The sequence below is a fragment of the Henckelia pumila genome, chromosome 4, assembly GCF_033568475.1.
Source record: "Henckelia pumila isolate YLH828 chromosome 4, ASM3356847v2, whole genome shotgun sequence".
In the NCBI taxonomy this organism is placed as follows: domain Eukaryota; kingdom Viridiplantae; phylum Streptophyta; class Magnoliopsida; order Lamiales; family Gesneriaceae; genus Henckelia; species Henckelia pumila.
In genome coordinates, this window is record NC_133123.1 from 138110951 (window position 1) to 138135908 (window position 24958).

Genomic DNA, 24958 nt, shown 5'->3' on the forward strand with positions numbered 1-24958 from the left:
TAGAGTGGTCAAAATGAGGTAGACTGTTGAGACATAAAATATACGAGTTTAAATGATAGTTTTCCAACATATCAAAAATGTCTTGTCGGCACTAGGCCACCTCGTCTCATCTAGATGGAGAGTTGCCATGGGTGCGGCATAGCTCACCCCGTTGCTCGTATTAAAATATTTGATTGAAACAGTGCATTCTATCGTTGAAATCAAAAGTTAATTGATATTTACATTTCTCCCAATTATATAGGATAATTATTTTTTTGTCTGTCTCGAATATATAGAGAATTAGCAGTACTATTCACTTTCTATCTCTGTATGACTTTAACTTTAATACAAGTATAATTTGATTTTTTTAAGAGACTTTATATTATTATAAAATAAAGTTTTTGCAACAGATTTTAACCGTGTAGGGATATAGCATTTTATGTAACTTATAATTATACTGAAACAATTTTTTATTGAAAGTCACTTAAATATATATATATATATATATATATATATATATTAAAAAAAAAGATAACTTAACTATATAATATTGATTCCACCTTGTACCATATTTGGTGAGAATTCACCAAAAAAAACTCCGAAAACTGACGAGGCAGGGGTCAATTGGGTCTATACATTTTTTTTCTATACATTTTTTTTTATCGACATTACAAATATTAATAAAAACATATGAGATAAAAAAATTTTAAAATCTTTCATTTTTTGGGGGAAAAAAAAAATTTAAAATCGTTCTCTGCCAATTATAATATTTTGTACAGTGATTCCGTGTATGACTTAAAAGTCTAATCAGTAGCTACCAGCCTAACACACACACACACACACTCTTATTTCCATGCATCTTTTATTATTTATTAATTTTTCGAAGTGGACTCTTTTATTAACACGGTCATATGGAATAAATAATTTCCTCATTATTCTAATTCATTTATATTAAAAAGTAAGCAATTTGGAAATCCAAAATTTTCAATTAAATACACTAGTTTAATCGAATTTTCCGTCATAATTATTAAGCTAATACTTTATATACCAAAAGAAACTTTACATTTTTAACACGCATTACTCAAATTTCAGTTTTAATCTTATACATTTCGATTTTAAAAATTTTAATCATTTTTCATAAAATTTTTGTGCCCCATCAAAGCCACATATTGGAAAATGAACTAAAACCATCAAAAAACGAATATATCAAACTAAAACTAAAATTCAACAACATAGCGTAAAAGAGACGCAAATGTATATATAACCAAAAATACAATTTTCCCTCGGCTAATACATGCATGAATATGGACGCCAAAATTAATTCGTTTTATTTACTATTAAATAAATTAATGTTATAATCTAGTCAAACTAATCAGTCAAAAAAAAAAGGCATTATACATTGATATCCGATAACTAAATTTCATGGCAGAATTTAAACACGGAACACAAGCTGAATTTAAGCTAATTTGAAAGAAACATAAAACGTCAACTGTTTTCTGGAAAAAATTGGATATTATATTTCCAGCCAATTTCGACGAAGGGCTACCGTGGAACTTTTTTCCACGCAAGAACTTTCCTTCGATTTTCTGATGTCTGAATCAAGACTGGCATAATCCTTAATAAAACCAAAGGCGATGTAATGAAAATGAAAATGGAGTTGTTTTTATAACTTACAGCCTTTTTCAAAGTATATATTTCCCTAGCGTAGGCCCATTTCAGACACTGTCACAGATCCATGGATTCTCCAGGAATCATTGTGCTAGTAACGTTAATATGGACTAAATTAATGTTGTTAGCAACTGAAACTGATTCATCATCATTTTTAATGCCAGGTTGTTCAAGTACCAGATGTGGAAATCTCACCATCCCTTTTCCATTTGGCATCATTGCTCACTGTATTCTTGATGATTCTTTCCTCATCACTTGCAACGAAAGCTACGATCCCCCGAAGCCCTTCTTAGGAATCACTGAAGTTCTCGACATATCAATCGATGGATTAATGAAAGTTAGATCCTCTGTCGCAAGCAATTGTTACGATCATTCGGGTTCCCAGATCAGCGGCAGAGCATTGGAGCAAACTTCGTATCGGTTTCGGGTACACGGAACAAGTTTACGGCCATTGGCTGTGATACGTACGCTTTATTGGAAGGGTAGGAGGGTTCGAAGAAGACAAGTGCAGGATGTGTATCCTTGTGTCATAGTAATGACAGTGTAGTGGATGGGACATGCTCAGGCATAGGCTGCTGCCAGGCTTCGATTCTTCCAGGTGTCAAGAATTTTTCGGTGGATATTAGAAGTTTTGGAAATCATTCGAAGGTCAGGAATTTTAATCCATGTGGTTATGCATTCGTCGTTGAAGCCGGCGCTTTTGAGTTCTCGTCGTTAGACCTCGAGAATCTGAGGAACAGAACGAGTGTCCCTGTGGTTCTTGATTGGTCGATAGGAAATGTTTCGTGTGAAGTTGCTCGGGGAAAACTTTCGAGCTACGCTTGTCGAGCTCTGAATAGTGAATGTCTCGATGCAAGCCATGGACTTGGCTATCGTTGCAGCTGTGCGAAAGGATTCCAAGGGAACCCTTACCTTCTTGATGGTTGCCAAGGTACTAATTAACAATATCTTTGTGTTCAAGATTGACGTCTTGCTTGTATGTACATTTACTGTCTTTGTGGATTTTGGTTTTCATATTCATCATGGCCTGATTTCACGGTATATTTCGCAGATATCGACGTTTGTAAAACTTCAAATCCTTGTATTGGAAAATGCGAAAATTTGGTGGGAAACTATTCATGTTCTTGTCCGGAAGGGTTTGAAGGTGATGGAGAGAAAAATGGTTCTGGTTGTCATCTCAAAAGTCACCACCCGAAAAATGAAATACAGGGATCTACATTGTTCTATATTGCATCTGGTATGAACTTCAAATATGTGAAACTCTCTTTGATTTAAGCATTTCTGTTGCATTGTTATGGGAAACCATTTATGCAGTCCACTTTGATATCACATACCCGGGATGACGATACCCCGGGTGGATTGGACCCGGAAAGATGGTATTAGTCTCTAGGGACAGCGGAGCAGTTCCTAGCCCGACTATCTTTAGGAAGTGTGATGATATCACATACCCGGGATAACGATATCCCGGGTGGATTGGACCCGGAAAGATGGTATTAGTCTCTCGGAACAGCGGAGCAGGTCCTAGCCCGACTATCTTTAGGAAGTGTGATGATATCACATACCCGGGATAACGATACCCCGGGTGGATTGGACCCGAAAAGATGGTATTAGTCTCTCGGGACAGCGGAGCAGGTCCTAGCCCGACTATCTTTAGGAAGTGTGATGATATCACATACCCGGGATAACGATACCCCGGATGGATTGGACTCGAGAGGATGGTGTAACTACGACATGTTAAAGAACCCGGGACTGGGGGGCAGTAACATGGGATCTGCAAGAAAGGCTTAACCTGGGAGGTCTTAGCATCCGGACCGATACAGGAGATCGAAAGGAACCCGGGTAAGGGGCCTGGGAGCTAGAACCTCCCGGAGTAAGCCTTCGGAAATTAGGAAAGGAAAGGAAAACCAGTGGGGCCCCGACCTTTCTATTTTTAGGGCCAAGAAACGGCCACGTTTCAGGGTCAAATCACAAATCAAATCATTACTAAACAAGATCCAAAGGAATGGGCTCTGTCCGGAAATTATGGGGGTCTAAATCACACGTTGTAACCATCTTATCACCCTAAAAGTTGTCAGTAAGGCCATATCCAGTAATCATTGAGGACCCGGGTGAGCGAGTATAAAAGCCCATTCTGGGGGGCAAGGTGAAAAAAAAAGGAAAAAAACTCTCAAAAAAAGAAGGCGGGTAGAACTTCGTCTCAAAACGGACAAGATATTCATATATTTTGTATCTTCACTTATTTTTTCCGCTCGGGAATTTACCCATCCCCGGGTAGTCATTTTGTGATAATCACATCACACTTGATGCTTAGAAGACTTAATTTAGATTAACTGATGGTGAGAGCAAAAGTATATTATATGATTTACTAAGAGTGCCTCAAATCTTCAAACAGGTTTGATGATTCCTGGAGTCGGGAGTTTTTGGATATTTCGGATACGCAAGTTAAAGAAAATCGCGAAACTAAGACGCAATACATTTGAAAGCAACGGTGGCTTAATGCTAGAATATATGCTTTCCACCCAGCGGACAGCTATGCTTAGAGTTTTTACAGCGAAAGAGATGAAAAAGGCTACAGATAATTATGCTGAGAGTAGAATCCTCAGCTGCAGTTGTGTTTTCGGAACCGTATGTAGGGGGAATTTGGATGATGCCGGAGAAAACAAGCTTGTAACAATTACAATTTATCATCCACGGGAAGAAGAGATAAAGGTTTTCATCAGGAAACTAGTCTCCTTTTCCCAGATAAACCACACGAATGTTTCGAAGCTGATCGGATGTTGTTTAGAGACACAAGTGCCACTTTTTGTCAATGAATTTGTATCTGTTAACACCCTTTCAGATTACATTATAGACGATGATCTCGCGTCCTCTCTTTCGTGGGATATTCGTCTGAGAATAGCTGTTCAAACTGCCGGAGCACTCGCATACTTGCATTCAGAAGCCGGATCGCCCATTATTCATGGAAATCTCAGCAGCCTCAACATATCACTCCTCAATGGATCAACTGTGAAAATCCACGATGTTACGTTCACCAATTACTGCGATAGTTCCGCGGTTCTGTACTGGATGGGTGCAAGTGGCCATCTAGACCCTGAGTACTTGTACTCTGGTAAGTGGACGGTAAAGAGCGATGTTTACGGTTTCGGAGTCATCCTGGCAGAGCTATTGACGGGGAAGAGATCGATAAATTTTTTCAGGGTGAATGAATATTTTCTCTTCAATCGGAGGAGATTCGTTGCTTACGATTCTTGACAAGCGTTTAGCCATTCAGGGTACTAAGATTGAGCAGCTAACCGAAGTCGATAATCTAGATGTTGGAATTTAATGCTCATAAGAAATAAATCGTGTGTACTTTTTCAGCGAAAAATAAGCTAGGCACACGGTTGTTGGATCTCTGACTCGATCTACAAGCAAATCCCTCGAACAAATCCCACGAACAATCTTTAGTTCCTTTTGCGGTCGTCGAAATATTACTAGAATATTTCGATCATGTGCACACTTTAAACCCTTAGAGATTTCTGGCGATGCTCCAAGAATTAGCAAAGGGAATATTTAGTTGTGTGTATTGTGTGTTGTGAATTCATTCTTCGTCAGTCTACCAACTGAAGGCTACCTATATTTATAGGACACCTAGTATGATATGACTAGAATTCTACTCCACCTCAAACTGTGGATGTACTTTGATATATCAAATATTCTATATCAAATAATATATTATGGGATAATAATATTGATATATCTAATCTTTTGAATATGGTATATCTAAAATACCAAATATATAAAAGATCACAATAATATCCAATAACTCCCACTCATACACATTTTGAGTAAGTGAAGATCACTCGCTTCAACACATTTTCTCGTAGTATGGCACATTCTGTCATACATGGAGTAAAGCGTGCGACCGAAGGAGAACAAACATTGAGGAGAATTATATTAAGTCATCACCAAACTAACATAACTCATCAAACTCCAAATTTTGGTTCATATACCCCAAACCATGTGGTCGCATCAGACCAAGCATCTCTGACCCCTCATTATATAAAGCATGCTTGACTCTCTCAATTATGTATCTATGCTCATGACTCTGTCAAGAACAAATCTCAACTGAGTCGGCCGGCCTATGAGCCATAGTACAAAAGGATGCGTTACATCTTAGTTTTTCCTCGGCCCCAATGCCAATTAGCTTTGGTTTGACCGCTTTCCTAGACATGCTCCGACAGGCCGAATCAATCATGACCATTAGATACATGCTAAAGTAGCGTCATCAAACTTACACCTCATGACACGGTCCAGAGTCTCAAAGGGTACAAAAATAACAATGAAGCGCTCACACAGTGATGAAGCAGGGATCCATTATGTCACTCCGCTTTTGTGGTCGAACTTACGAAGCACATGTAGTATGCATACATGCTATGATGGAGCTCCCACTCAATTTAGGCATGTCACGCTCAAAACATCATACGAACATAAGTCCAGTTGCTACTAAAGCTACTGACCTGCGTATTGCGAGACTAAATCTACCAACAATCCTCACGTCTGGCTATAAACAAACTTTCCATGAAAGTGGACACACTTCATAGCCGATCTAGTCAGATCTCATCTCAGCCTCTATGCTAAGGCGACTATAAATTTATTATAATAACCTTCCTCGCTCTTCGAAGCGCGAAGGGATCATTTACACATATTCTCTATGTGAACTCAAGATCTTGAAGTCTCATCCTGCTTGCTACCCAAGCGCAGGGCGATTGCCTGTGTGAGTAGGCCAATCAAAGTCTGGTGACATTCTCATGTGGGCACAATTCCTCAACAAGTCAATAAGAAAAATATTAACTTGTGCAATACAGTATCAAATGAAGAGACATCATCTACATGCGCTGAAACTCGCAATCTTTGTAGAGATCCTTTTAACCAAATTGTCTCATGTACTGTTGATGTGCATGCAATTTTATCCTGCTTTCAAGTAGAAGATAGATATTTACAAGGCCGCTTCTCATCACTTCAAGTGATTATTGCGTCTCCCACTATAAATGCATGTCCCAATATAGACTTGCGTTTATCTCTATCACTTGAACAATCAACATCATTCTTTCCAACAAATCTCAAACTATCTCCATGGTCACATAAAGAAATATCATTGTGTCTGCCATCTAATAGCCGATCTCTAGATTTCTCTTATATCTACTCACCGTCCAACTGTCAAGTATAAGTCTAGTTGAGTACACACTATTGCGTACATCAAATCCTTTATAACACTTGCATATGGAACTTCGTTCATATGTTTTCCTTGCACATATTTTAGGCACAATATTCTGCTAGGTAGAATAAATTAACTTATTTTGTCTCTTGTAAAGTCACAACCACTTGATAATTAGTTGGCTCGTCAATATTCATAAAAGCAAGCATTAACGAACAACTCCCCTTCAATGATAAATATCATCAGAGAATCATTTTACGCTTGATATATATATATATATATATATAAAATTTGGATGTTGAGAGACTTCTTTCAGTGAAATGCTCCCACTGAATTTGAGATCGCTTTCTTTCTCTTTATTACTTGCTAGACAAGGCCTCATGCCAAATCTTAGCTAAAGATTCTAGCGTCATCCAATGGTTCATGCAACTCATATAGTTGATGTCCCATTTGACTTCAATCACAAAATACATATCTTGAAACTCTACTTCAGTCATTCCTCTACTTGTGGTGTTCATAGTACATCACATAGGCTTTTTGAAAAAAATATTTTATAAAATTTATTTTTTCTGTAATGAATACTATGACAACTTCCACTTATCACTTAAGGCGCAAAGCCTCCAAAAGAGGTAGTCTGTCATGCCAAAACTCAAAGTGAATCGAAATGACTAAATTGGAAGACATCTTATTGTGTAGGCATCAATCAAAATATTATTTCGCAAATAATATTGAAAGATTTACTTGCGCCATCATCATTCCATTTCTCACACGTACTTGTCTAAACTAATCAGACATATATTCTCGCTCTCAATCGGTATATAGAATGTTTTTTTAAAAAAATTCTTCTTTTAATTCTCAACCCCTTTCAAAATCACTTGACATATTCAAGCGCTTTTGATTGATGAGATAAAATATATACCAACACATAGCATGAATTTAAAATTTGTGAGAAAATATGATGCATCATAATATGACTTCACATTCATAGTTTCGCATATGTCTGAGTGAACTAACTCAAAAAAATATATTTTGGCAGTTTCATACTACCAAATATTTTGCACACACTAGGAGATTGACTTTAGCGAAAATTGCCCAAAAAGAGCTTTCTCAAACTAACATAATCATCCACTTTTGCGCAATATATATTAATATATATTAGTGCCATAAAACATAATCAATGAAAATAAACATATGAAATAATAATGCGATAATAAATATCCATTATTCATAAAACCAAACCAAAAAAGTTTTTGCCAAAAAATGGACGAACTAGATTGCTCAAACATAATTAAAAATCAAGTCCTAATAAGCAAATTAACTTAAAAGTAAATTACATCAAATACTAAGTCCGAGAAGGTACGAAACCAACTTCAAGAATTTCCCCTTATGTGCCAACTTCCATGGTAATGTAGTGGCAACATTCTTGTATTTGATGATAATATACAAATCTTTCTCAATCTCTCGTCATATATCTTGTTGCTCAAGTTTCTACAATCTACATGAAGAGAATTAGCAACAAGAAAAATATTTGTACTATAGAAGTACTAAGAGCAAGAAATGTGTGTTACCGTCTTAGACTCAGTGCAATCACGAGCAAAGTGACCCATCTTGTCACAGTTGTAACACTTGACTTTGCTTATGTTTTGTTTTCCACCCCTTTTGCCTCGGCGAATCACTTTGGTCTGGCCACTTCGTGGGGCTAGGTTTCGATTTCTCTCATTTTCTTGTCCAATACTTAATTGCTTGTTCCAACGTCCACTCTTTTGGGGTTTTCGTTGACTAGCATGTGTGACAAGAGCATCTGTTTGTGTACGTTCAGATTCTTTACGGTCAGTCTCAAGTCTTAAGTGACTGGCGACACTATCGAATGTTTTAATATGCTCATTGTGGGTTAAAACAAGTTTAACATGTCCCCAAGTCTGCTCAGGTAGAGATCTAAGGACTACCAATACTTGTTATTCATCAGTGAGCTCACATCCAACATTCTGAAGCTCTCGAATCATATCCTTCATCACATCTAGATGTTGGATCATCGAGTGGCTTGGGTCAAGTACATACTGATTAAACTTGAGGGTAAGAGCCCTCAATCTAGTAATCGAAGTGCTACCATACTTGACCTTCAGAACTTCCCATAACTCTTTAGCTGTAGGATGTTTCTCAAACTCTCTGATCAGATTATCGTGCATGCAGCTTAGCATAGTAAAGCGCGCACTTTTATCTTGATCCACCCACTTATCGTACGCGTCTAAATCGCGAACATATTCAAGAGTCGATCCATATTTTGGTTCAGTAGGTTTAGCCATAACAGTAGTGAGATGATCAAGTAACTTTTCTTTGTGAAGTAAAAATCGAATTTTTCTATGTCACATGGCATAATTTTGGCCATCAAGTTTGCCACTACCATGGAGTTCTAGAAAGACTGGTTGAATATCCATAACTGTATTTTATGCACAATAAAATAAGGTACTTATCCACAAAAAAATACTTTTATTTCGGATCCAAGTAAATTTTATTATTTTCTCTAATTCATTAGGATCAAAAATTTCGCTCCAAGTGGTAGCTAGTAATCATCTCCCTTCGAATTAAAAATCCTAATAAATTTATCGATCTCAGAAATAAAATATATCCATATATCATGCATGATATAACAATTTAAACAATAATATCATAAATTGCATACACAAATAAATGCAATAACTCATATATGATAATCAAATTGTAAGGTCGTAAATTGCATTAAAAAACGCAACAAATCATGCACAAAATATATCTCCAAATTGCATATCTAATAGTGCGAAAATCATGCAATAATCTTAACCATTTCGAAGCATGATTCTCACTCAAAAAATATCGTGGGAGATTTAAGCTTTTATGACAAAAATCATCATAAATTATAACTCAAAATATTCGTGAGCTATAATAATTTCTAATATTAATTAATATTATTTCAAGCTCAAGTAATTAAACATGTGATGCACAAAATATCTTAAATCACTTTATAAACGGCCGGGGCATGTTATGCAATATCACAAAATCGCATGATCAAACAAAAACAATAACCCATGCCATAATATCACGAAGCGATCCAATAATCATCAATATCTAATTTTATTATTATTTTTTTTTAAAAAAACCCAATTTTTAGTTAGGTGCTTTGTTTTCAAGATACGAACTTCACTCATTGGATATTGCAATTTTAATTAAACCCAATGGGCTATTAGAAATGCGTACAAGAAGTAATTAAGCCCAATCCATTAAGGTTCATCTCCTATCCTAACCTAACCTACTGCCGCCTCATCTGCTTCACTGCAACAGCGGTAACACCATGAATCACGGGTGCGCACAGAGTCACGCATTTAAAAATCGAGATTGCGGAGGAAATCGTGGGTAAAACAAGGGCTGATGTGTGCACTTGGATTCACACATCGTCGCTGCACACTTCCGTTGTTGCCGCACTTTGCAGCGGCTATCGCTGCGCTCTACTGTGCGCACTATCGAGAAGTTGCATCTGTTTCGCCCCTTTCAGAAAATCTTTTATTATTAAAAAATTATACCTCCTTCTCGAATTGTTGTGATTTGTATTCACTGCTTTCACATCCGGAGTTCGCGTACCTTTGTCGCAAATTGCCGTCCGGATCATGCTGCCTCTAACTTTTGGTTATTGTAGGAAATAGGAAAATTACACTAATGTAAGAAAATTCGGTTTGTTCCGTAGAGGAAACCCATTCACAATGAAAAGATCGTTCACTTGGTGATCACATGAAATTGAATTCAAAATTTATTCTACTAGTGCCGATTTTATTGGATGTAATTCACACATGAATTTCAAACAAAATTTATGAATTAATCGCACGTGTTTGTTTTTGCGAGGCCAAGCCAAGATGGCTCTGATACCATAGTTGGAATTTAATGCTCATAAACAATAAATCGTATGTACCTTTTCGACGGAAAATAAGGCACACGGTTGTTGGATCTCTGACTCGATCTATAAGCAAATCCCTCGAACAAATCCCACGAACAATCTTTAGTTCCTTTTGCGGTCGTCGAAATATTACTAGAATATTTCGATCATGTGCACACTTTAAACCCTTAGAGATTTCTGGCGATGCATTCATTTTTCGTCAATCTACCAACTGAAGGCTACCTATATTTATAGGACACCTAGTATGGTATGACTAGAATTCTACTCCACCTCAAACTGTGGATGTACTTATTCTATATCAAATAATATATTATGGGATAATAATATTGATATATCTAATCTTTTGAATATGGTATATCTAAAATACCAAATATATAAAAGATCACAATAATATCCAATACTAGCAAAGAAGTGCCTATCAGATTCATCGACGGAGAGGCCAATAATGAAAGAAGTGGAAATGGCCTTGGCATCTATTATAAGTGGAAGGAGCCCAGACGATGCAATTGTTAGCCAAAAATCAACTCAGGTTGTCTTTGCTCGTAGACTTTTGAGACGAAATAAGAGCTTATAATAACTTTTTTTAACGGCTGCGGCCACTTTGTTTTGCGATAAGAAAGCGGCTAAACCAAGCAATTGAGATCGATTGTCACTTTGGTTCGAGAGAATACCAACCTTTTATTGTAGCATTTTTAATCTAAATTTATGCAAAGATCAGCATGCGTTTTTGCTGTGAACTTGTACCAATAAAAGCGTCTCTTTTATAACGCTTTTCATTTAAGGCTTTTTCTTTTAGAGTTAGAAGTACGTGTATTCAGTTACTTGGGAAGATTGATCCCGGAGCGTATAAATCAAGGGCGGCCCTGACGTAGGGTGGGTTGGGCGATCGTTCGGGGCCCCACCTTCAGACGTGCCTCAAATTATTTTTAAATTAGTATTTATATTAATATTTATATAATTTTAGTAAATAAAAAATTATTAAAAAAATTTATTGTAGGGTTTTATGGCAGAAATTTTTCTTGAATTGAGTTAAATCACCACAAACTCTCGTACCCCACTAATTTGTTTTTAATTTCAACTTCTTTCTTCATGCGGCCCTGCAAACAATTTATTCTAAACACGAAAATTTATCGCAAACCTCCATTGCTTCATAGGTAGGCATATCATCAAGTTTTTCTTACTTATACAATTAAATCATGACGATTACTCAGATTACAAATTTAAAATCGTGTGATTTTACAAAAAATGTAAATTTTTTTTTTTCATTTTCTTCATTTACTAATTTATTATTGCATTGTTATTTTATTAATTCATATTACGCTAATTTATTATTATCATATATATATGTTTTTTTATTTGTTTTTTATTTCATTATTTAGTACTATTTTATATTACACATGAGTTTAGTTAAAATATTTTTATTCTTGCACAATTATTCATCGTACAAAAAATGAAAAAAAAAACGACGAAATTACTTCAAAAAATGCAAGAAGAGTGCATTTTAAATAATATTAGCTGTTAAATAGGTTATTTTTTGAGAAATTATGTAGATATTTATGATGTGTATTTTTATTAATTACATATTATAGTTTACTTTGATTATAATATTTTATATATATATCACACTGTTCAAGTTATTGAAGGACCTTTTTTTATTCGCCCCGGGCCTAATTTCTTTCAGGACCGCCCCTAGTATAAATTAAATAGGCTTCTTATTCACTGATAACCCTTCGATAATGTAAAAAAAAACCCTTCGATGGAATAATAAATAATAAATAAGCTATAGGAAATTATGAATGATAAAAATAAAAATTGATAGGTGTATTCATATATATATATTGATGGGTTATGACCCAATTTGACTTTATCAAGACCCATAAATTTCTAAAAGCCCATAAGAGGCTCAAGCCCATAAAACTCTCCGACTATCTATAAATAGCTCAAGTTCTCTTATTCTTAAGGTACACACTCTATAGTCACATGCTCGAGTTCTCTAGAACTTTTGTTGGGCAAATATTGACTTCAGCGTCGGAGTGTTTTCGCCAGGCAACCCCCGGCGCCACCCACTTTGCTTTGTGATGCAGGTGACAACCCACGAAGCTCGGTCTTTGGAACAGTTCGAGTATTAATCCGGCTATCCAGATCTCCACAAGTTACCCAGATTTTTTCTCTAATCGGGTAATATCAATTTTTTGCTACATCATATATATATATATATATATATATATATATATATATATATATATTTCATGTAATTATAGAGTATTTGATGTATAGAGCAAGTATGTCGTCGAGCAATTCATCTATATGTATCGACTCGATCTACGTAAATAGTATGAAACTAATAGTTTTAATGTAAACAATAATATTTTTTAATGGATTGAGTAACAGATAGTTGATTTGAAAGGTAGATGTGTTGATTGAACATCCAAATTTCATGGTAACATTGATTAAATATTTGGCAAATACTTGATTGGGCTCTTGAGTGGCAGTTGAATCCATTTAAGCAAGGTGGTCCATGGGGCCCAATGTATTAAATCCAGCAACCCATATTTTTTTTTATGCATCCAGTAACCCATATTTGGTCTGAGGAATGGGAATAGGTACTAAAAATTAGAAGTACGAATCATTAGTATGATATTATTTATAATACGATGATTGACACAAATTTCAGTGGCGCCATAGAAGGCCCAATTCGGTCCAGCATAAACAAGACCCTCTAAAAAGGTATCTAGACAAATCATCCTCAAGTTTTCTCCGGACTCCACCTACAAAAATAACAATTTTCCTCTATTAGGCCAAAAAAAAGTTACTTTTATATAAAAAATTCTAGAAATTAATAAATGCAATTCTTAAACTTTCGAGGGATAATTGATTTTACGATCGGCAAATATTGATTACAGGCTGCACTTTTCTTTCTTTGAGAAGAAAATTTATAAATAAATAATAGAATTCCAGGATAAGAATTGGAGAAATATCCTTTATTAATGTCAACACTTGATCAAGATAATCTAAACTCCAGTTTAACAAAGTGCAGTAGTCAAATCTTTTTTTTTTTTTTTTTCCAACAAAAATTTAAAGCGAGACACCACCATTTTACTACCCGGAAAAATATATATTTATTTTAGAACAAAAAATTGAAAAAAGTACGTACAGTTTTTAGTATTTATAAATTTTATAGTTCAAAAATAAATATTTATTTATATTTATAAATTCGATCCTCCATGGATGTCAATTAATACTTTGGTTAGCTTGAAACAGCAGAAGTAGGAATCTTACAAGTCCACACGTTTAGTCCTCAATTTTTATTAATCTCAAACGGCTTTTGGCATACATACATTTAATCTAACAATAAATAATAATTAGTAGAAATATTAAGCTAATAATAACAGGACTTAACGGCCTTAACCATCTCCACCTAACCTATGGCTATTTTAAAATTAAATATTGTCAAATGTCATAATAAAACAACCCCAGAATCATACATTAAACAAAGTTATCGGAAATATTATTGAAACTCCAGCTTATCCCGTAATCTTGCGTCAGAAACAGATTATTTGGCCAATATATATGTATTATTTACTCATTAAAAATTTATTTCTTTATTAATTTTAACGAATCTAATGTCACAAGTCCAAGTACACAAATAAAATGGTATACATGCGAGAATTTAGGGTTAGAAATCGAAAGAAGATTCGGAGGCAGCATGAATCGTGACATAATTACCACTCTAATCTATATAGGTGCCAACGTTATACTCCTTACATTAAACATATCCCATTATTATGAATGGAATAAGTTGGTTATTGAACCTGGAAACTTTTGTATTTGTCAATCTGCAATTTTATTTTTCTACATTGACAAATTCTTATATTGGTTGTTATTTTTATAATTTAGTCATTTTTTCGATGTTGACGGTGTAGTACTGTTGATATTTATGAAGTATGTATATGCAATATGTACAGGTCTGTCGAGACAACGATGATATGTTTAGTGTCATTATTACGAAAGCATGAGAATGATTGTTCGCCATGAAAGCGAAATAGAAAAAAAATCATGAATCAGAGTGTGATGAGCGGATTTGAGTGGGAGTGAACCTACTCTGCTGATACCATATTACGGATTGAAGATGAAATTGATTGATATCTCTATTGATTCATAATGAGAAGAAGTACTTATTATGGAATACAATGTGACTAATTTATACAAAAGAAAATAACTTCTTATCTAATTAACTACCCGTAAACTAATTGAGTAACTAACACTAACTATATGTTTGTTAACTCTGATAGTCACGTTAATACTTACGCTAAAAAATAACTAAAATTATCAAAAAAAAATAAAATATACGGAACTAAAAAAACCAATCAGAAAACTTTTTATATTCTTCGTGTCATAGCTATATATGTTGATAATTTACCATACCTGTTAATTAATAAGTAGGATAAATTGTCTTTTTAAATATAAGCTAATACAAAATCCTTCTGAATTTAATTGAATATACACATAGAATGATAGCACCGCCGTTACAAAACCTTATATTACAGTTATATAACATTTATATATATCATGCTACAAATAAAACGTAGGAATAATTTTATAATTTAAACTATACTTCGAAACCCAACTCAATTTGTAACATTCATTTTACATATATCATTTTCTTTCAAATATATAGTTTCACTTTAAAATATTCCGGATATAGTGTGTTAAAATGTTATTAAGCGATTGATTTGTTAAGTTTGACTTACATTATAATTAAAAAATTAGAAAATAAATTTTCATTTTGAAAAAGTTTTTAAAAAATATTTTGTGAATAGATAATTCATACAGCATTCTTTTGTTTTAAAAAAATATAAATATATATTTAACAGAAGGGAAAAAAAAATCAACTGTATAATCAAGATATGCTAGCTATGATGCTACGAGTCACATTCTACGGTGTCAAAAACTACAAGCATCGGCTATATTAAATTAAATTAAATAGCATTGAGTTGAATTCATTTAAATTAAATTTGTATTAAAAAAATACACAGAAAAGAGCGAAGCATCTTCTGAACTCAGACGTGATAGAAGTTTATTACTACCTCCCATTTCCAAAAAAAAAGAAACCAAAAAAAAAAAAAAAAAAAGTAAAATAAAATAAAAAGAATTCCTGGTTTTACATTAATTAAAAAAATAAAAAATAAAATCGATTTCATTACATTTTTCTCCTGTGAAGATTCTTCAACCAAAAGCGCACATATATATGCATGTACAGTACATTGGTGGGGCGACTAGATTCAATTGGAAGACACAGAAATGAAGCGGAGGAGAGAAGCGGAGATGGCGCCATCGGAGATAAGGTCCGCCATTGAGGAACTGTCCCTCATGGCGGTCAACGTCAAAGCTGACGGCGGCACCGCCTCCTCCTCCTCCTCCTCCTCCGGCGCCGATCAACTTCCACCTGCGGAGCCGCATCAAGTTCCCATGAAGCCCTTTCTTTCTGTCTGCAACTTGCTCGTTCAAGTTCTTGGTTACGTACAGTACTCTTTTTTAATTAAATTATTATTCTTCTCTCACACCAAAACACACACTCGTGACTTTGGCATATATGCTTCGTTTTTTCCCGAACAATTTCACGTTTTTGAGTCCATGATTTTATAGATAGTGGAAGAAGATTTTTATGATTGATGACTAGCTTTTACTTGAAAAGGGACACTTCTCTCGAAATTTTGGTACTGATTATTACTGAAAAAATTGCATCTTTTTGTGGTATCAATCATGATCATATTCTTGCAGATAAGATAGGGCCGACAATGGCGGTATTGAGACAAGACATACATCAAAATATAGAGGTAAACAATTGGATTTAATTAAAGAGTGAAAAATATATATGAATGAGGTTATGGACAAATTTGTCACTTTCGCAATGTGTGTACAACACACGCAATATTCATCCCCACCAAAATGTCTACATCGGATGCTCTTCCATGGCTAACCATCCATTCATTTTGACTTTGCGAGAGGATGAGTATTCGCGCCTCGTATATGTACCATTTTGCCACCTATATGAATCGTGTTAGAATTTCAAAAATTTCAACTCAATGTGTTTAATTCCCAAGAAAAATAAAATCTTTTCGTACTTTTTTCCTTGTTCATGTTGACTCTCCTCCACCACTCAATAGTCAAATGGCAATGATGAACTTTTAATGGGCCAATCCAAAGGGGTATTCACGTCAATTGGTTACGAAACATTAAATTATGAATTTTGCCATCATATTATAGTTGTTCATACATTACAATTGGAGGGTCAGTCCAGGGGATTCTTTTGTTGTTACATGGACTTGAACTCTATGTATTTCACAAGGGAGTGAGAGCTGTTTATGCCACTTAACCAAGCGGCAGTAGTTTCGTATAAATTTTTGAATAAGTATTTTTTGTGAAATGGTATCACGAATCTATATCCATAAGACTTGTCGATTCGAATATTTCTCTCACAAAATTGACATGTTTTACAATCTCAAGTAAGTTTACTCGTTTTACGCTTAGTTTTTTTGTTCGGGTTTTGATTTTTTCAATATACATGCATATATATATATATATATATGTATAGAGATTAGAGAAGTTTCATGACTCGGATCCTTCTATATATTGGGACGTGGTTGAGATTTTAAAGAAAGAGGTGAATGAAGGCAAGGTAAAACAAGGCCCCACATGCAGTAAAGCCTTCGTTTGGCTCACCAGGTCATGAATTGTTTTTCCCTCAACTTAACAAGCCCACGCATTCACCAATTTCTCACATTAATTTTATATCTTCTCTTTTAAAGTTATTCAAGATTCATTTGATTCTCACTTTTCTTGGATTATATATATTTGCACCTTGCAGGTCTCTTGATTTCACTCTATGTTTACTAGAATTACTTGTGAAAGATTTCGATAGAAATATGGAGCAAGCGGTGGAAGAGTCCTATAACACGACTTTAAAGCCATGGCATGGTTGGATTTCTTCTGCTGCTTGTAAAGTAATGAACTTCCCATAATGTAAATTACTCGGTTTTGCCTCAATATATAACAAGATTCTACAAAGTGTGTGTGTGAAATTTCTTTTACAGGTAGCTCTTAAACTTGTGCCCGATAGCCCGAATTTAGTGAACATTCTCAAGAGTACCAAAGATGAAGATTTGGATACGCTTAAAGAGCAAATGCAGAGAATGATTGAATTGCTTGCCCCTGTATTAAACCAAAACCATGACATTCTGGTGAGCCACAACAATTGGCTTGTTTTTTCGATAGTTCGCGAACATAATTAAGATCGGGAGAATCGTTATCTCATATCGAATATGTATTTTGGCTCCATTTCGCAGAAAACATACGGATTGGACAAGTTGAAATCTACATGAATGAGGGAGATATGCAAGAAAAATTGTAGAATCTGTACAGAATCACAGAAATATACGTGTATTTGCATGGCCTTCAACTATATATAGCTCGTGCGCTAATGATGTACATTGAATCACTGACATATTGTACAGGTGTTTTTCCAGAAAAAAGAAGACATTGTATATACAATGAAAATATGTAATAAAGTTCTGCTGTCTTGTGTAACCTCAAAAGTCAAAATACTTAAATTAGTTAATGTTTATTAGATTTCTTTATGATCAAATATATTTAAATTTGAATTAAGATATGATCAATGGCGAAGTCAGGAATTTCAATCTACTCGGGCTAGAATTTTTAGCTCTCGAATCATTTAATATTCTAAATTTAATTACCCGGGCTAGTATCAAAATATTCCAAATTTTTTTGAATTTAATATAAAATTAAAGAAAAAAAATATCCCATCCAGGCTAAAGCCTAGGTGAAGATAAGTGTGGCTCCGCGGCTGCAGGCCAAGATTAAAGACACGACTGGCCTTTTCCTGCCATATCTTTGAAATATAAAAAGGAACTGTTTCCAGATTAAAGATTTTTGTTCACTTAGTTAATTTAATCCAAAAGTTAGCCCAAATATACTCAATATAAGATATTTGGGCCCAGGATATTAATCCAACCCAGATTTTGAAACAGTTGTTGGCCTTTGTTTGCGATCCATTTTTATTTATTAAAGTATCGTTTGGTTTGAGTTATGGAATAAGTAATATATAGATAAGTAGTATAATATAATAAAAAATAAATAAAAATGATAGTTAAAATAGTATTAAATTTGATTGATAGATTTTATTAAATTTTATATAAAAATGTTAAATGACTATTTTGTCTTTTTAATAATAAATAAAATAAAAATTATATTATTTACAATGGTTAATATAGTAATTTAAATTCAATGATTTGATTGATGTGAGATAAATAATTAATGATTTGATTGATGTAAAATAAATAGTTAATATATGGATAAATAATATGATAAGAATAGCATAAGATATGATGAGATAAGTTATATATATATATATATTAGTAATACGGCGAACAAAACGGTGCCTAAATGCACATATATCGCAATTATAATATTTCAGCGGACACATATGACATATGTAAATAAAGTGACATGTATATATTACAAATAAATAAAATAAACTCATAGCAATGAATTAATATCATTAATCTTAACCCCTTTAAATCGGACAATTTTGATAAATTTTGTTTACATTAATTTAAACTCTTTATCTAACATAAAATTTACACGAGTAGTTAGTAATTATTCAATTAAATTGAATATTTATTTACTGGAGTTTTTGTGAATTAGGATTTGTATACGTGATTTTTGGAGTACCTTTAGCAAAAAAAATTATGTGTTGTATTTTCTGACATTAATGTTTTTTTTCTTCCGGTCTCTAGTCCTACTCCTACCCGCTGCGATTTGCTCGATACCGTTGACATTTTCCTCTTGATTTCTATTTTTTTTCGAATATTACATTCAACATGAATTGAAGTTCAGAGGAAATCAAAGTTCCTCGTACTTTTTCTGGGAATTCTTCAAATTTCCAGACTGGTCGATATTTAATACAGCATTTTCGTGTTCTTGTGCTGAATTTCTGATCTGGGCTCGCTTCAGGTTCACCTTTATCGGTTGAAAATTACGTTTTTAGGTTTCTTTTTTTTTTTCTCTATTATCCCTCCAGGTTGTTCGTGATTGATTTCATTTTTTGAGTGGTGGTGATTTAAATTTCGCATGGTGTTGAGATCGAATGGTCTGTTTCTTGGATATCTATGCCTTTTACTGTGATTATTGAGTTTATTCTGTAATCTATGAAGATAAATTATTCATTTTCGTCTAGTAATAGTCCCAAGTCGTTCAAGACCTATCCAAGGGGTGATTTTGACTTAGAATCTGGGATTGGTAAAAAGTCAAGAAGGCACAAAAACGTTCCTTTGAGAATGCTAAAAGCTGCAGGGAATAAGATTCAACACTATTTCAAGCTCCACCCCATTATGCTCTTCTTGATTTTCTTGTCAATTGGTATGACAATCCTTATTGTATTATCTATGCATGAGGGCCGTTTCAGAATGATGCCTGGTTACGACAAGCTCAATGAGAATGTGGAGAGTTATCCATTTCATAACTTCAAAAATCTTGTAATGGTAGCTGGCCATTCGATTTATACGAGTAGTAGTTGTGAGAAGGTTGATAAGGAGGATGCTTGGTATTTGGAATCATATCAGAAGAATCCAGGTCAAGCTGCTACCTTTATTACGCATATACAGAATGGAGTGGAGATCACGGCCAATGATGATGCGGCATTGCTCTTGTTCAGCGGGGGTGAGACTCGGAAGAATGCTGGACCAAGGAGTGAAGCTCAGAGTTATTGGGTTGTAGCAGAGTCCAAAGGATGGTTTGGTGAGTATTTTGCGGTTGTGTTTCTGGATTTTATTGATGCTTTCGATACTTTTTAAATGGTAGCATCTTTGAAATATGATGCATTTTAGTGTGAAAAGGCTTCATTCAAAAGAAATAGACAGTTGAGCGTATGTATGCCATCAAGATGTCAATTAAGGTGAATCAAGAAATCTGTCATGTGCATTAATGGAAAGCGAGAAAAGTTAATTTTGTTGTAGATCTCGTCATAAACTTATGTGTTTCTATTTTGTTGTTACCATACTGTAAATATTTCTCTTTGCTGTATAAATGATGTAGCAGTTAGTTTTAGACCACTGTTGGAGCCTTTCACATCTGTATCTTGTGCCTCCATGTAGTCTATTGCTTGAACTACTTAGGATCAGTTACCACATTGTTGGATAGGAGTGTGTTACTTTATCATTAGCTTTTGGGATGCCTTGAATTTTAATGATCATAGTTGTGGTCTGGAACAGGGTATGTGAGGCAGTAAAGTTCAAGCACATACATTGTTTTCACAATACATGCATCTTATGATTTTTTGTTGTTCTCCAAAAAATACTGTGAGACCTCATACCTGCAATGAGGTAGGATTGAACTTGGAAGTTCCTCTTTTAAAAGCTGTAGAGACTGTGATTAGCTGGCAAATTGAATTTTGAGCTCAAGTAAAAAGGTTGCTTTTTTATAATGAGATTTGGAATTGTTTGAAGATTATTTTTTATTACATTAGTTTAGCTCCAATTGTTTTGGCTGTTGCACTGATCTGGAGCTTCTACAGATATATCCCAAAATTTTACTCGGTTAATTTTTTTATGTGACCAAGCATGCTTTACTGAGTGCTCCAGTTTTTGTTTTACAATTTCTCTCAAGATAGAAATTGATAAAATTTTGAAATGGGGGTATGAAGAACTACTTATAATTTACTCAGTTCTGCTAAAACAACTTCTAATTTGTGCAGTTGGAAAATTCTTAATAACTTCGAAGGCATAAGAGCAAGTTGAAGTTTGTTTAGCTCGATTTCAATTATATGCTGATCATGCACAAATGGATTATTCTACGTGGTAAATTCTGCAGGCAAGCAGGATCAAGTGAGAGGGAGATCACTAACAGAAGAACATGCGAGGGACAGCTTTGAGAATCTTCTATTTAGCATATGCCGATTCCGGGAGCTTACTGGCATGTATCCTCACAATATAACAGTAAGAACACAAGATTACATGCATTTCCGGTTATCTACAAATTTAAAAGTTCAAGTATCTTTAAGTGACGTGTTAATTACTCGTAACAGCTTGATGTTTAGAGTGACATATAGCAATGGCCTTATATATCGTTGGTTTTGGGTTTTTTGAATCAATGTTCAGGTTGTAGGCTATGATTTTAAGGAGGAGAGGTTTGTTCATCTTCATCGCTCGGCAATTGGATTCCCCGAATCGAGGTTCTTGTATTATGGCACGCCATCCACTCAAAATTCGAGGGAAGCAGCATTAAAAGGTGAATCATTGGTAAGATCTCAATTTCAAGAAGATCCTTACGGTTGTTCCGGAATGTTGCGCCGGAAAAAACTTGGCCGAGACCCCTTTCATCGGTTTATCCCTTATCCCAATGGGTGCCCAGAAATTGAAGGGCTGTTCAGATATTGTGGGACTGATCCTTATCCAGGCCCCCTCCCTTGGGCACATTAATTTTATTCAACTTCTCTTTTTTTTTTACCCTTTCTATCCCAACTATTTTGGGACCGAGGCATGTGCTTATCACTTGCCTGCAATCATTGTAGAAGATAAGTCACTTGAATACGAAATATATTATTGTTTATCCATCAATATTTCACACAATATCCCATCACTTCAACAAGCATAACATAATTTGTACACACTCATACAAAGTAAAAGCAACTTACACATAAATAATCAAACTTATTCATACAACACAATCATACACAATGTCGAAAAACACATAAGGCTCACGCGCGAACTACTAAAATACTTTGTCTAGATCAAGCCATGAAGGGGCAAGCTGAAGCAGAGGGAACTTCGCTGGCTGATCCATCAGATTTCTTGCCCTTCATTAGGGGGGATAGCAATTCTCCACGGTCACAGAAGAACTCAACCTTCACAACCTTGGAGTTTTCATCCAACTGTTTCAATTGTGTTGCACATTCTTTTTAGCTAAAAGGGTTAATTTGAAAACGCACTTTTCGTATTATAATCTATTCATCAAGAAATGTAATTACCTCAACGACTGAAATCCCAAAGAACTCCACCAACTCGCCAGTAGGTTCGTATTCTTTGAAAGGGCCCTCCATGTAACCCCAGTGCCTGAACTTGTAGCATATCGCCGGAGGTCCCGAGTAAACTTGAAGTACTTCTAGAGCAAACCCACGAGGAAACGTGGCCTTAAACGCCGTCTGGGACGAATCGTACGTCTCTTGATCGGGGTCGTAAAACCTCAACGACGGAGGCAAAGAAGTTTGTAGGAACATATTGTAGCTCCCTCCAACCTTGGCAACATCTCCGAGTGTAAAATACTTTGTCCCTGTCATGTAATCAATTGTACTCACTCATGATGCATGATGTCCTAATATCATCGAGTGTGATGATCATGAGTTTATTCAAAGAAGAGAAGCAACCCACCGTTGATGCCGACGACGAATTTCTGAGGGTCGACTGTTTTGTAGTCACCGGGATCGGCTTTGTGCACCAACTCCATTTCCCATGTCTTGACAAGAGTTTGAACTTGCTCCTCAAGTGATCCCACGGGCCATATCTTACATTCAAATAATAATAAATCATAATTATTAAATTTCAACAAATATATATATATCAACACTTCAAGAACATCATGAGATTAGTATTAACTAACAGGAAAGCTTACTTACATTAGTTCTGCCTTCTTCGAAGAGCTTGTTAACGACGTCGTAATTAGGCGGACCAGCTAGCCATTTTGTCGACTTCAAATCGTCTTCAGTCAAGTAGGATCTGTATTTGTCTCCTCCATTCAAGAACTCACATTTGCCATATTTGACTAAATGACTTGAACTGAGGGCTAATTATTGGAGGATAAAGATTTCCCTATAGTATGGTATTTATATAATATGACATGGTATCCTTTAGTTCGTGAGATATGATAATTAAGCATATCGTTTCGGTATACTTATTTTTATCGTGAGATTATCGTGAGATAGGCAGGCAAATTGGTATTTTTTGGGGAAAAAAAATCACGTAAAACACATCATGAAAATTGACAATACTTTGGAAATACTTTGGGATATGTAATCGAATTGAGGCAAGCCGAATACTTTAAAGTTTGGGTTTGGTTCGTTTATATATTAGTCGGGCTGAATTTTATTTAACGAATATATATATTAATGGTTCACGAGCTTATTGAGCTAAAACAAACTTAATAAATATAAATTATAAATATAAATACTCACTGAATTTATTAAAAACTATATTTTATATAATGAGAAAAATATAATACTTATTAAAACTTGTAATTTTATTATAATAATAGATTTTTATATATTTGGAATAATTAAAAGTAAAAATATGTAAATCATAAATATAAAAACTATTTTTTTTTCATCTAAGAGCTGACTAATAAGCCTACTGACGAACATATTCACGAGCTAACGATTTAAATATCGTAAAGCTCGAGCTTGATTCGTTTATCTTAACTAACCTCGTTGAACGAGCTACTATCTTTTATCAAATCAAACTTCTAATAGCTCACACAAGCGATTTAATATATTTATATCTTTAAAAATAATGCTATTAGCCGGAAGACAAGAGAAAAGAACCGATAATACAGAAAATAATTATATTATATTATATTATATTATATTATAATTCGAAAATACACAAAACGTGCCTCAAATATCCATGGGCAGCTTTAGGCGAAAAATAGTTGTCATGTCAAAAAATAATAATAAAAAAAAAAATTGCCACTTGCTATCACATTTATAATTATTTCTCATGGGCCATGAGCGGTTGGCACAAAGTGTGTGTGGATAGGGGAGATTTGGGCTTTTTTTATAAAATTAATATGAAATTTAAAATATATTATAAAAATATAGCATTTTGTATAGCTTTGTAAAAGTATTATAATCCGGGACTTAGAGTCCCGGATTTGGCAGGCCTTCTGCCATGGTTCTGTAAATATGGCAGAAGCCCTGCCAAATCAGGGACTTAGTCTCCCGGATTCCTTTCTTTTTTTCTTTTTTTTTTTTAAATTTGAAATTAGTAGAAATAATAAATAAAATTTAGTTAAAAATATTTAATTAATAAATCAAAAATTTTAAAGATTTTTATAGTAAAATAATTACTATAAAATGAAATTCATTCCATTTAACTAATTACTCGTTCATAAATTAACTAATTGAC

At 34.4% G+C, this 24958-nt stretch overlaps 3 protein-coding genes and 1 pseudogene across 3 annotated transcripts; 3 read left to right on the forward strand and 1 right to left on the reverse strand.

Moving 5' to 3' along the window:
- The first annotated feature begins 1665 nt into the window (after window positions 1-1665).
- Window positions 1666-12954, forward strand: LOC140864539 (wall-associated receptor kinase 5-like; annotated as a pseudogene).
- A 2905-nt stretch (window positions 12955-15859) lies between these two features.
- LOC140859911 (glycolipid transfer protein 3-like) lies at window positions 15860-18329 on the forward strand. The gene is made up of 6 exons (XM_073262529.1): window positions 15860-16281; window positions 16548-16603; window positions 17362-17492; window positions 17635-17770; window positions 17861-18007; window positions 18113-18329. The coding sequence occupies exons 1-6, from the start codon at window positions 16068-16070 to the stop codon at window positions 18146-18148; spliced, it is 720 nt and encodes a 239-aa protein (XP_073118630.1). The 5' UTR covers window positions 15860-16067; the 3' UTR covers window positions 18149-18329.
- Window positions 18330-19554: 1225 nt separating this feature from the next.
- On the forward strand, window positions 19555-22286 carry LOC140859910 (uncharacterized protein C57A10.07). Its single transcript, XM_073262528.1, has 3 exons — window positions 19555-20582; window positions 21654-21778; window positions 21941-22286. Exons 1-3 carry the CDS (start codon window positions 19994-19996, stop codon window positions 22259-22261), a joined length of 1035 nt encoding a protein of 344 aa, XP_073118629.1. The 5' UTR covers window positions 19555-19993; the 3' UTR covers window positions 22262-22286.
- A 79-nt stretch (window positions 22287-22365) lies between these two features.
- On the reverse strand, window positions 22366-23819 carry LOC140859912 (pathogen-related protein-like). The gene is made up of 4 exons (XM_073262530.1): window positions 23455-23819; window positions 23210-23342; window positions 22810-23111; window positions 22366-22713 (listed from the first exon to the last, which is right to left on the reverse strand). The coding sequence occupies exons 2-4, from the start codon at window positions 23283-23285 to the stop codon at window positions 22573-22575; spliced, it is 519 nt and encodes a 172-aa protein (XP_073118631.1). The 5' UTR covers window positions 23286-23342; window positions 23455-23819; the 3' UTR covers window positions 22366-22572.
- Window positions 23820-24958: the final 1139 nt, after the last annotated feature.